Source organism: Convolutriloba macropyga, chromosome 5 (assembly GCF_964194025.1).
Source record: "Convolutriloba macropyga chromosome 5, txConMacr16.3, whole genome shotgun sequence".
NCBI lineage: Eukaryota > Metazoa > Xenacoelomorpha > Acoela > Convolutidae > Convolutriloba > Convolutriloba macropyga.
In genome coordinates, this window is record NC_134472.1 from 35,493,299 (window position 1) to 35,505,747 (window position 12,449).

Sequence of the window (12,449 nt, forward strand, 5' to 3'; positions counted from 1 at the left end):
GTAAAATTGTGATATTACTTGGCAAAAATTATTAAAAGTTTCAGAAACTTTATGAAAATGCAGTCTTGCCACCGATACGAATTCTACTATTTTCGCCTGCGTTCTCAAAGTTAGCTGAACTAACCAATTATGGATTGTTATTTTATGCTGAATTTTTTATTTACCATAGAGAAGGGCCGTAAATAGCTTCAAAGCCAGTGCTTTTGCGTTCGTTTTACACATGCTTTCATTTATGATGTCATTACACGTCATTTTATTGTTGTGTATACTCTGTTCAGTTTGAGTCTGTGTGGTTGTGATGCAATTCGGCTTTACTCAACTACTTTAGATGTAATATATTTGTTCTTAATGGTGCCTGAAGTGAAGTACAGCTTATTACTAAAACTGTTTTAAAATTTGAGAAATGGCCTGCTGTATTCCACTATAATAGATGTTTATCTGTCAAGTTGATCAAAGACGTAATGCCTCTTTGTTTGACTGAATATTTGATATCAATGCATGCACTGTATCTATTTAATTTTCTTCGTGAACAAATTTATTGTTGTCTTCAATATTTGTGAATAAATTAATAAGTGTCTGAATTGACAACGGTTTCACTGGCTATGAGAGATGGGGCTAGCTCTTAACAAATAATATTTAATATTATGGATTATTATATTAAGAAACAATTGTCATGTACTGTCGGAGAGGAGGGGCTCTCGGGGGAAACAGATATTATGTCTTATGCAATTTAGCCTTCGCGATTTCAAGATTAACATCCGAACCCGACAAGGGAGTTGATTCATTCATTTAAACTCAGACGTTCTGTTCCTGAAAATGCATTGTACTTTTCGACCAAATGTAAATGTACTTTCTGTACAGCCAAGTTGTAATCTATTCGTTCTTTTCTAACAGCTTTTGTTTTTCAGCTGACGCTTTTGCACAATTTGAAGACAAAATGACTGATGTGTGCCTGGAGATCACGTATGTGGGCTGTGCTGTTCTCGTTGTGGGTTATATTCAGGTATCTCTCATCAAAACTGCCAAACTGTAAAGAGATTCATTGATACTGTAAAACGTAAAAAGAGGAAATGACTATCCAAGTTGATCAATCGACCGATCAAGGTAATCGGCATACATGCATGCAGCTCAGTTTTTCACCAAGATTCTCAGTTCAACACAGGCTTTTTAACCTCAGTTCATTCTTGGTTGTTTAGATAGCAACAGTGACCATATTTGGAGAGAACATTCTCTATCGAGTGCGAATTGACAGCTTCAGAGCTGTGCTGAGGCAGGACATTGGTTGGTTTGACAAGCAGAAGACGGGCAAGCTAGTGTCGAATTTAGCAGAGTTAGTCGCGCTTTAGATTGCCTTACAGTTTTGGCATTTTAAAGTTCTAGAAAACGAGAAAATTACCCATTTCTCAAAAAATATAATTACATTACAAGTTATTTTTTCGTAGCATAGTTCAATCCACTGAAGGAGTCCAACCTAGCAAAATTGTCACCAACTTCAATGTATACCCCATTTTGCTACAAGTAATTACCTTTTGATAAGGCGGCACAAACTACTGCGTTCAGTTAATGATTTTTCGACTTGGTAAAGGGTTTTTGAGAGAATGGTCCATATAGATAATAGTTTTAAGCCGTTTTTTCGTCCATTTGGCTCAATTTCTTGCTTGTAATCTGGTTTTTTGTGGAAATAATTTTGGATCGAACTTCCTTTGATATTTAATAGTCTGCTATTGATAGCGGAATGTTTTAAAGAGCCTAATAATGAGTTTAGGTGCTAAAGGGGCCATGTTTCTCAATTTTTTTAGTTAATCTTTGGCTGGTTTTTTTAATTTGGATCTTTGAGCGGACTTTTTTTTCGAAAATGTACATGACAACTTCTTGAACATGAGGTATTTTTTAATAAAACTGTACAATGCTAATCATATTTTGGCACTGGTCCAATTTTTCAAGGTTTTGTTTGTTTTTTAAGTTACTAGAAAAAATCTTATTGTGCACCGTGACCATTGACAATTTTTTGCACAATCTTTTTATTGATGCGAATCTTTGAACTGTTTCCGTTTTTTATCTGGACAGTAGGATTACTTGCTTTAGAAAATTCATGCATATATTGCCTCTTTTTTAACATGAGGCCTTTTTGTTTTATAAAACTGTACAATGCCAATCCGATTTTGGCAGTTGCCCAATTTTTCTCAGTTTTGTTTTTATTTGCTAGAAAATTTTTTGCACTGTGACCATTGACTTTTTTGTACAATCTTTTTAATGTCGATAATCTTTGAATTGTTTGCATTTTTTTTATCTCGACAGTAGGATGGCTATATAAAATTTTTGCTCAGTGTCGAATGCTAAATAATGAAATTTTCATATAGTTTTCATTCTTTTTTTGAATTCGATTTTTAACTTTCGAAAGTCTGGAAGTAATGCTTGTTTTTGAGCTATGTTTTGTCTGCTTTTTTGATTCGTCAAAAAAATTAATGGTATCAGTCTTTTTCTTATATTTTTTTCGTTTGCAATTAATTTCATTTATTATAATGCAGCACTGAGAATTTGTTGGAATTCTGATTGAAATTCTTTCGGATCTAGGTTTTGGTTATATAATTTTTTGCCCTTGTAGTATTTTTAAGTTTTTTTTATTAATTGCTCTCATACGAAGTTTGTAGCAATTAAATTGGCCCTGTTGGTCTTTTTTTAATGTGATTTTTCGCTAGACCGATTTTTCGTCTGACCCGTTTGACTTTTTGTCCTTAAATACGGGATAAACAGGTAGCGCCCAGCGGGCATTAAGTTTCATTAGAGAACCTTAGCCTTGTTTAGTAGTCCTTCAAGTGCTTAGTGTGGTGAAGCTACAGAGAAGGCCGTAATTTAAGTTTAAAAGGTCATTTTTAGGTGATTTTGAGCTCAAAATGTTGCAATTTTTCGTGTTTTTTTTTTGTCATTTTTCGAATTCTTTGTTGGACTAGTCTAACATTGAGGCTGGTTAAAATTGATAAAGGACTTTTGCAAGACATAGTTAGTTTTTATAACCTTTTTAGGAGCTAAGTGTTTTGGTAATTCAAACAAAAACGCGCAAATTTATTTTAATTATTTTCATAATTTTTTTCAAGCTTTTTGAAAATTTTTTGACTTTTTTTTATTTTTTTCAGGCCTAGGTGTCAAGAAACCTCATCTGGAAAACTGCACCATTTCTACTGGTAATGGAATGGTTTTCAACATTTTAACACCAGGAGTTCTTGCATTTTTTCAGTTATGAAGATTTTCCAGACTCAGGGGCCAGAAAACCTCCTTAAAATTTTCAAAGGCATGGTTTAGTTTTCATCATTTTAATATCACAACTTCTAGCGATTTTTTTTAATAAATTTTGTAATTTTTCAAGTTTTTAAATTTTTTGTCATAGTTTTGGTTTCTCTCAGCCTCAAAGGCCAAGTAACCTCCTCCGATGTTTGATAATAAGCTGCTGCGTAGTTTCTAGAGGAAATGAAGTAGTTTCTAGAGGAAATGAAGTGGTTATCAGTATTTTAAGTACTCAAGTGTTAGCAGTTTTTTTGATAATTATTAAGTGTTTTTCAAGTTTTCGAAAAAATGTTATGTTCCAAGTTGGCTTGAAATAGATATACTGGATAGTCTCTTGAGACAGTGAAATGGTTCTGAAGATAGTAATATCCTGAAATTCAGCAAGATTTTGTTAAACTTTGCGATTGTTAAAGTATATGAATATTTTTGTCCTTTTCTGAGTTTAACGATCATTACTGGCCAACGAAAATTTTTAAGTCTTGCAAGTGGGTTACATGACAAAACTCCAGAGAAAAAAAATGGTTTTGCACATTTTTTTCACTGCAAAATGTCGAAATTTGTCTTCTGAATTTTGCACAAAGTTTTTTTCTGTATGATTTAATTACTAACTAGGCTAGAAAAATGGAAGTTAAGAGTCGAATCTCATCATGGAAAATATTCCTAGCTCTTTCTTTCTTTCTCTCTCTCTCCGTTGCTTGGGGTTTCTTTCTTTTTCGTTCACGTTTTATCTATCGCCCACACTCTCTCCCTAACTTTTTTGCTGACGCCGCACTTCAGCTGCTGTTTTGTGGCGTGATGTCATCTATTACCCTCACGTCACGCCCCTTCGATTAAGCTAAAGCTAGCCTCACTAAAGTACGGCTAGCTACTGACAATGCCAACCGCTCGCCGGTAGTTTGAGAGCAATTCGCCTGACTTTAGTCGGTTATGTTTGATTTAGTTTTTTCTGTTTCTAAATAATTTTGTTATGTCTGCTGTCACGCCAAAAGGTAACCTTTCGTGTTTTCTTGAGACCTGATTTTTAGTTTTATTAATATAGTTCAGTTCATTATCTAAGCATATTATATTTCTTATGCTTTCTCATTGTGTCTTTTTGTTAGCAAGATTTAACTTCGGAATTAGAAGTTTTTAAAAAATTCTCATTACTTATTTCATGACTGTTTTCAGACCCTTCAGTTTTTTGAGCCTATCAGTCCACCCTAAGAATTTTGGTCATTTCTTAAAGCTACCAGATATCTTTTTTATTAAAACGATATTTTACTACGATACGGTATAAGATGTTTTAATATTTTTAATGATATTTTAAAGATATTTTATTACGATACCGTGTTAAGATTTCAGTTACTTTTTTCGGTCAAAGTCAACTTAGTTTAATTATGTTTAGTTTTTTGAATGGATTCTGATTGATGTCGTAGATGCTTTTATTTTAGCTTGTTTTAGCGTGCTAAAATTTTTACCCTTATGAGAGGGCCGTAAGTTTTACCAAAAATTTTCATCAAATCGGGTGAGGTAAAAAGTAAATGTTTCAAGACAAAAGAATAGTTTCAGTTGTCTGTATGGTTTGGTTTTCATGCGCTGCGTTGAGTTAATGACTGGTTTGTCATGTAAAGACAGTGCGCGACATTGAAAAGTGTTTGTGAGAGAATTGTGCATATAGATAACCGTTTAGCCGTTTTTTCATTTGGTTCATTTGCTTTTATATTGCTTATTTTTGTATAAATGTTTTGATTGACGTTGCATCAGTATATGAACCTCTGGAAATGAGAATGCAATTTATTTGAGAGCCCTATAATGCGTTTCAATTGCAAAATCAGAGCTTGAATACTTTTGTTTTCTACTCTTTGAGCTAGCTTTTATGGTATCCAGTGTGTATGTCAGCATATTTTTGACAATTCATGCATTGATATCTTGTTTTTGCACTGGAAAACAGTTTTTTTCGAAAAAATGTAAACAATTTTCTGCTTTCGGCTGTTTTTCATTTTTTAAATTTTTGATTTAGTAGAATAAGGGTTTTTGCGCACCTCCTGGGATTTTATATTCGTGTTACTTTTCATTCAATTTTTCTGGCTGTTTTATGAAAATTTTTAATTGCCCTCAAACGAAGTCTGTAGCAGTTATATTAGTCCTGTTAGTCTCTTTTATGCAATTTTTCGCTTGACCCATTTTTCGTCTGACCCATTTGACTTTTCGTCCTCAAAAACGGGCATTAAATTCTCGGATCTTTTCCGTTTGTTCCCCCACCCCCAGTACGTTATGCTCCCCCCAGTGACAGAGCACGTGTCATTACATAGTAAATCATTATGTAAAAAAATTGCACGTGCGTCTGGGGGTTGCAAATAATATGTACCCACTAAGCTGGGGGGGGGGGCACAAACGGAAAAGATCCAAATTCTCTTAGAGCCTTTCAGCTCACTAGTCTCCAAGTATGCGAATCACAGAAACTGTTTTGGACTCATACGTATGATGTGAAGAGTGGTTATTAGGGTGTCCCCCCCCCACAACAACCCATACTTCAAATAACCCCGCCCAATCCCCACCCCTGTACATCGTTCAGGCCATAAGGGCCCGTGTAGCCAAAGAACCCCTCCCACCGTTACCCCCGCCCACTGTTGACAATTTTAACAAAATTGTCATTTTTGGAACTTGCCTTTCAATTAAACTAAAAGAGGAATGCTATGTATTTTTACTGAACCTCCATAATTGATTGTATTTGTTTTTCTAACCTCTTGTGTTAGTTTTTTGTTCAAATTTGTTAATCGCATTATTTAAAGAAAAATGGTGCGACGACTCGTGGCTAAGAATCGAGACACTTTCGAAGACATTGAAGACTAATAAATCTGCAGAAAAAAGAACACTTTTCGATGAAAAAATTATATTATCAATTTTTATTTTCAACGGCGGCTATTTTCCGACAATCTGCTGAATATGCTAAGCATATGCCATCAATGCATGTTTTGTAGGAATATGGAGGTGATTCGAATAGGAGTGTCAGACAAAATTGCGATCTGCATCATGCATCTAGCTACATTTGTGGCTGGTTTTGTGATTGCCTTTGTACAGTCCGGAGTTTGCTGGGGTGCTCTGTGTTCTAATACCTTTCCTCATGGTCGGTGGAGTTGGAATGGCTAAGGTAAGTTTCATTTTCGAGGAAATGGCTGACTAAATTGTAGCGTCATTTTAATTAGCTTCGGAAGACTCTTTGTAATTTGAGAGACTGTAATATTGTGCAATGGGTGGTTATATATATTGTCTGGTAAAGTATGATTTGTAATTACGAATTCCTAAAGTCTATTCAAAACCCAACGTGCTATAAGTGTCTTTGGCTGGAAGTCTTGAGAAAAACAAAGTGTAAGTCGCTGTTAATTGACATGGCGACTGTCAATTTTCATATAGACGACTGTAAATATTGGTTAGCATTATTGGATTAACGTATGTTTAATTATTTATCAATTGTAATCATTTCAGCTTGCAGATGGAGCAACTTCAGACGAGCAGGAAGAGACTGGAGACGCTGGAGCTATTGCGGAGTCAACATTCTCAGCCATCCGAACTGTCGTCTCTTTCGGAGGACAAACAAAAGCTATCAACAGGTTAACATCAACATCCAGAAAACCGTTCATTTTGTTATGACCATACTTGAGATACCTTCATGATTTCAGGATAAAAGCGTGTCTTTGTGGTTGTTCAGATATACCGATGGAGGCAAATATTCATTTTTAATTGCTCTCAAACGAAGTTTGTAGCAATTATATTAGTCCTGTCGGCCTTTTTTATGCGATTTTTGGCTTGACCAATTTTTCCTCTGACGCATTTGACTTTTCGTCCTCAAAAATGGGATAAACAGGTAGCGCCCAGTGGTCATTAAGTGCTCTTAGAGCCTTAGTTGTCTGTATGGTTTGGTTTTCATGCGCTGCGTTGAGTTAATGACTGGTTTGTCATGTAAAGACAGTGCGCGACATTGAAAAGTGTTTGTGAGAGAATTGTGCATATAGATAACCGTTTAGCCGTTTTTTCATTTGGTTCATTTGCTTTTATATTGCTTATTTTTGTATAAATGTTTTGATTGACGTTGCATCAGTATATGAACCTCTGGAAATGAGAATGCAATTTATTTGAGAGCCCTATAATGCGTTTCAATTGCAAAATCAGAGCTTGAATACTTTTGTTTTCTACTCTTTGAGCTAGCTTTTATGGTATCCAGTGTGTATGTCAGCATATTTTTGACAATTCATGCATTGATATCTTGTTTTTGCACTGGAAAACAGTTTTTTTGGAAAAAATGTAAACAATTTTCTGCTTTCGGCTGTTTTTCATTTTTTAAATTTTTGATTTAGTAGAATAAGGGTTTTTGCGCACCTCCTGGGATTTTATATTCGTGTTACTTTTCATTCAATTTTTCTGGCTGTTTTATGAAAATTTTTAATTGCCCTCAAACGAAGTCTGTAGCAGTTATATTAGTCCTGTTAGTCTCTTTTATGCAATTTTTCGCTTGACCCATTTTTCGTCTGACCCATTTGACTTTTCGTCCTCAAAAACGGGCATTAAATTCTCGGATCTTTTCCGTTTTTTCCCCCACCCCCAGTACGTTATGCTCCCCCCAGTGACAGAGCACGTGTCATTACATAGTAAATCATTATGTAAAAAAAATGCACGTGCGTCTGGGGGTTGCAAATAATATGTACCCACTAAGCTGGGGGGGGGGGGGGGGGGCACAAACGGAAAAGATCCAAATTCTCTTAGAGCCTTTCAGCTCACTAGTCTCCAAGTATGCGAATCACAGAAACTGTTTTGGACTCATACGTATGATGTGAAGAGTGGTTATTAGGGTGTCCCCCCCCCCCCCCACAACAACCCATACTTCAAATAACCCCGCCCAATCCCCACCCCTGTACATCGTTCAGGCCATAAGGGCCCGTGTAGCCAAAGAACCCCTCCCACCGTTACCCCCGCCCACTGTTGACAATTTTAACAAAATTGTCATTTTTGGAACTTGCCTTTCAATTAAACTAAAAGAGGTATGCTATGTATTTTTACTGAACCTCCATAATTGATTGTATTTGTTTTTCTAACCTCTTGTGTTAGTTTTTTGTTCAAATTTGTTAATCGCATTATTTAAAGAAAAATGGTGCGACGACTCGTGGCTAAGAATCGAGACACTTTCGAAGACATTGAAGACTAATAAATCTGCAGAAAAAAGAACACTTTTCGATGAAAAAATTATATTATCAATTTTTATTTTCAACGGCGGCTATTTTCCGACAATCTGCTGAATATGCTAAGCATATGCCATCAATGCATGTTTTGTAGGAATATGGAAGTGATTCGAATAGGAGTGTCAGACAAAATTGCGATCTGCATCATGCATCTAGCTACATTTGTGGCTGGTTTTGTGATTGCCTTTATGTACAGTCCGGAGTTTGCTGGGGTGCTCTGTGTTCTAATACCTTTCCTCATGGTCGGTGGAGTTGGAATGGCTAAGGTAAGTTTCATTTTCGAGGAAATGGCTGACTAAATTGTAGCGTCATTTTAATTAGCTTCGGAAGACTCTTTGTAATTTGAGAGACTGTAATATTGTGCAATGGGTGGTTATATATATTGTCTGGTAAAGTATGATTTGTAATTACGAATTCCTAAAGTCTATTCAAAACCCAACGTGCTATAAGTGTCTTTGGCTGGAAGTCTTGAGAAAAACAAAGTGTAAGTCGCTGTTAATTGACATGGCGACTGTCAATTTTCATATAGACGACTGTAAATATTGGTTAGCATTATTGGATTAACGTATGTTTAATTATTTATCAATTGTAATCATTTCAGCTTGCAGATGGAGCAACTTCAGACGAGCAGGAAGAGACTGGAGACGCTGGAGCTATTGCGGAGTCAACATTCTCAGCCATCCGAACTGTCGTCTCTTTCGGAGGACAAACAAAAGCTATCAACAGGTTAACATCAACATCCAGAAAACCGTTCATTTTGTTATGACCATACTTGAGATACCTTCATGATTTCAGGATAAAAGCGTGTCTTTGTGGTTGTTCAGATATACCGATGGAGGCAAATATTCATTTTTAATTGCTCTCAAACGAAGTTTGTAGCAATTATATTAGTCCTGTCGGCCTTTTTTATGCGATTTTTGGCTTGACCAATTTTTCCTCTGACGCATTTGACTTTTCGTCCTCAAAAATGGGATAAACAGGTAGCGCCCAGTGGTCATTAAGTGCTCTTAGAGCCTTTCAGCTCACTAGTCTTCAAGTATGCGATTCACAGAATCTGTTTTGGAGACTTATACTTATGGTGCGAAGGGCGGTTCTTAGAGATTGACCCCCCCCCCCTACTGTTGCCACCCCATCAGTCCCCGGTGCACCCACCCCCCCCCCCCCCCGTTACGCTCACTTACGCCCCTTCAATTAAGCTAAAGCTAGCCTCACTAAACCGTGCTTAGCTACTGACGAAGCCAACCGCTCGGCGGTCGTTTGAGAGCAATTTGCCCGACGTTAATCGGTTATGTTTAATAGCCGCACAGCGATAGCTGGGGCTATTATGGGCCTTCTTTTGGTTTTTTACAATTCAAACAAAATGAGTTGTATTGGGGCGCTGTCTTTTTACGACTCGAAGAGGAGTATTGGAGAAGTCCTTTTTTTAATCAATTTTATTGGAGTGAATTTTTTGAAGCGAGAAATGAAACGCGTGAAAAAATTTGGAGTGATTTTGTTGCTGAACAAAATGAAGAGTGGAGCAAAAAGAATGGTTTTTTGTTCATATCGCTGTTTTCTACCTCGAGAAATTGAGGTATGAAAAAAAATTCTGTATGCGAGCGAAATTTTTTGTTCACGTGCGGCATTTTAAAGCATATTTTTCAATTCTTTTGGTTAAGAGGTTTGGTATTAATTTTTTTAAATTTTAGGCTGGTTTTGGTAGTGATTCAAAGGTTGCTGGAAATTTATATGAATTTTATGCTAATTCGGTGGTTTTTCATGTATTTTGCTGATTTTTGGACTAATTTTTGCGGTTTTTTGTCTGTTGTTTCGTTTTACTGCCTTAAATGGGCACTGAAGTGTCCCCTAATACTTGAGAAATTTTTTGGTTTACAAGTGGTTAACCTTTTGTGGATATAAAACATTTTTTTGTTCAGAAATATGACGAAAAATGGCAAAAATTGGAACTGTTTTTCTTAATTTTTTTCAGGTTTTGTTTTTTTTTCTGGTGTTCAGACAAGTTTCTTAGCCAATTATGCTTGCGTATTGTTTTGGGAGCGTTTGTATACCCTATTGGCTGAAAAGAATTTTTCTTTGAATTTATGTGCTTTTGTAATATTTAAAAATTTATTAATTTTTTCCAGTTTTTTTAGTCAAAGTTGTTTGTAAGAGCTTATTTATTCATGATTTGGCTTCAAGTATTTTTAAAAAATCTCGTAAGTGGTTTTAGTAGGTACTAATTGTGATGATGAAGTAATTTTGGTAGAGATAGTTATTTCAGAGTCTCAATTTATGACAAAAATTGATCAGATTTATCATATTTTAATAGTTTGATTTTTTAAAAAAATTTTTGTTGTGTTTTTGTTTCAAGGTAATCCTAATTTAGTGGAGGCACGTTTTGTCTGATGAGTAGTTGGATAGCATTTAAGTGGATTTCCACTTCGAATCGTTTCCGGAATTCTTCCGGCTATGTTTTTAGGGTCTGTTCACATTTTCACGATTTTTGAAGTCAAATTGGATTAGTGATTTTAGTCACGTCGAAACATGGAGCGAAAAAGCGAGTGGTATTGCGACGTGGATTTTTTTCGCTCTAATTTTAAAGTAGAGTGAGAAAACGGTGTTTGAACAAAAATTCGCTTTCTCTTTAGTGGTTTTTTGTTCACATGCGGCAAATTCACTTTGACCTTTACTGTTTTTTCGACTCTTTTGGATCGGATTTTATTCTAAATGGTTTTTCCAATCCATGCATAGTTCATTCTAGTTTTTTAGTGTTTGAACCAAATTTTCATTTCTCGCTAGTGGTTTTTTCACATGCGGCATTGATTTTCGTTTTTTTTTTAAATTTTTTTGATCTGATTTTTTTAGAAATGGTTTTCCTAATTCGTTTTAGAAATGGTTTTCCTAATTGGTTTTCCTAACATAGTCCGTTCTAGGTCTAGTTTTCTGTTTAGTCATTGAAAATTCTTTGAATTGTTCTTCAGGACTTGTCCGGCTATGTTTTTGTATTTCGTCGTCGCGATTTTTGTCACGACCATATGACGTCACAACCACTTCAAATCTGCTTTTTGTTCATTCGTTCATGCAATTTCAACTGAAGTGCGTGCGTGACGTCATTTTTCGCTCTTAGTGGAACGAATTTTTTGGTTCATTCGCGTGATCAAATTTTTGGTCACACTTGACTTACCTCACTCTCAAAAATGACTTCCTCACTTTGAAATTGACTTAAAATTACTTTACTTCAAAGGGATAAGGTCAAATGGCTGTGTTACTCTAAATGATGGTTATTTGAGAGCAGTTAACAGAGGCAGCAAAAACTTATACAGATTTTTAATCAAAATATAACATATCAGCTTTCAATGAAAAGATGAATTTTTTGGCTGTAAGCTGAGCGAAGCTATATTGCGGTGCTCTTGGTTTTTTTTGTTTCGTCGTCTGACGCTCTTTTTTTGTTTTACATTTGTTCACACAGCAAAGCTGAAAAAGTCAAATTTTCTGAATGACTTCTTCCTCTCACTAACGGCATTTGCGCGCGTGACGTCATTTCTCACTCGCTTTAGCAAAAGTTTTTAGGTTAATTGCGTGAATAGATTTTGATCACAAGTGACTTACCTCACTCAATAAAATGACTTTTGCACTTTAAAACTTAAGTTTAATTTGAATTTGTTTAAGGTCAAAGAAACTCATTTGTGCAGTAAAGGTCCCTAATAAGAGGCTGCTGCGGGATGAATTTTAACAAACTTTATTTATCGATGAATGTTTTTTTTACCTTGTTTTTTGAGCGGCGTCGATTTTTTTTTTCAATTTCGATCTGTATCTGTTTCTATCTCTATTAAATGGCACGCAGGTCTATGCTTTCGCAGCTATTCCGGCAATCTGTCGGCTATGTTTGTTCATTCGTTCATGCAATTTCAACTGAAGTGCGTGCGTGACGTCATTTTTCGCTCTTAGTGGAACGAATTTTTTGGTTCATTCGCG

General features: G+C 35.7%; 2 protein-coding genes across 3 annotated transcripts in view; both read left to right on the forward strand.

The window, feature by feature from the left end:
* Nucleotides 1-12,449, forward strand: part of LOC142339355 (uncharacterized) — a 243,356-nt gene that overhangs the window by 140,654 nt on the left and 90,253 nt on the right. The window lies entirely within an intron of this gene.
* The window catches only part of LOC142339354 (ATP-dependent translocase ABCB1-like), a 105,612-nt gene that overhangs the window by 11,205 nt on the left and 81,958 nt on the right, over nucleotides 1-12,449 (forward strand). For both annotated transcript variants that reach the window (XM_075389350.1, XM_075389351.1), the window contains exons 3-6: nucleotides 909-1,003; nucleotides 1,197-1,330; nucleotides 8,590-8,761; nucleotides 9,097-9,221. In XM_075389350.1, the coding sequence (XP_075245465.1) occupies nucleotides 909-1,003; nucleotides 1,197-1,330; nucleotides 8,590-8,761; nucleotides 9,097-9,221 (526 nt within the window). The remainder of the gene's footprint in view (nucleotides 1-908; nucleotides 1,004-1,196; nucleotides 1,331-8,589; nucleotides 8,762-9,096; nucleotides 9,222-12,449) is intronic.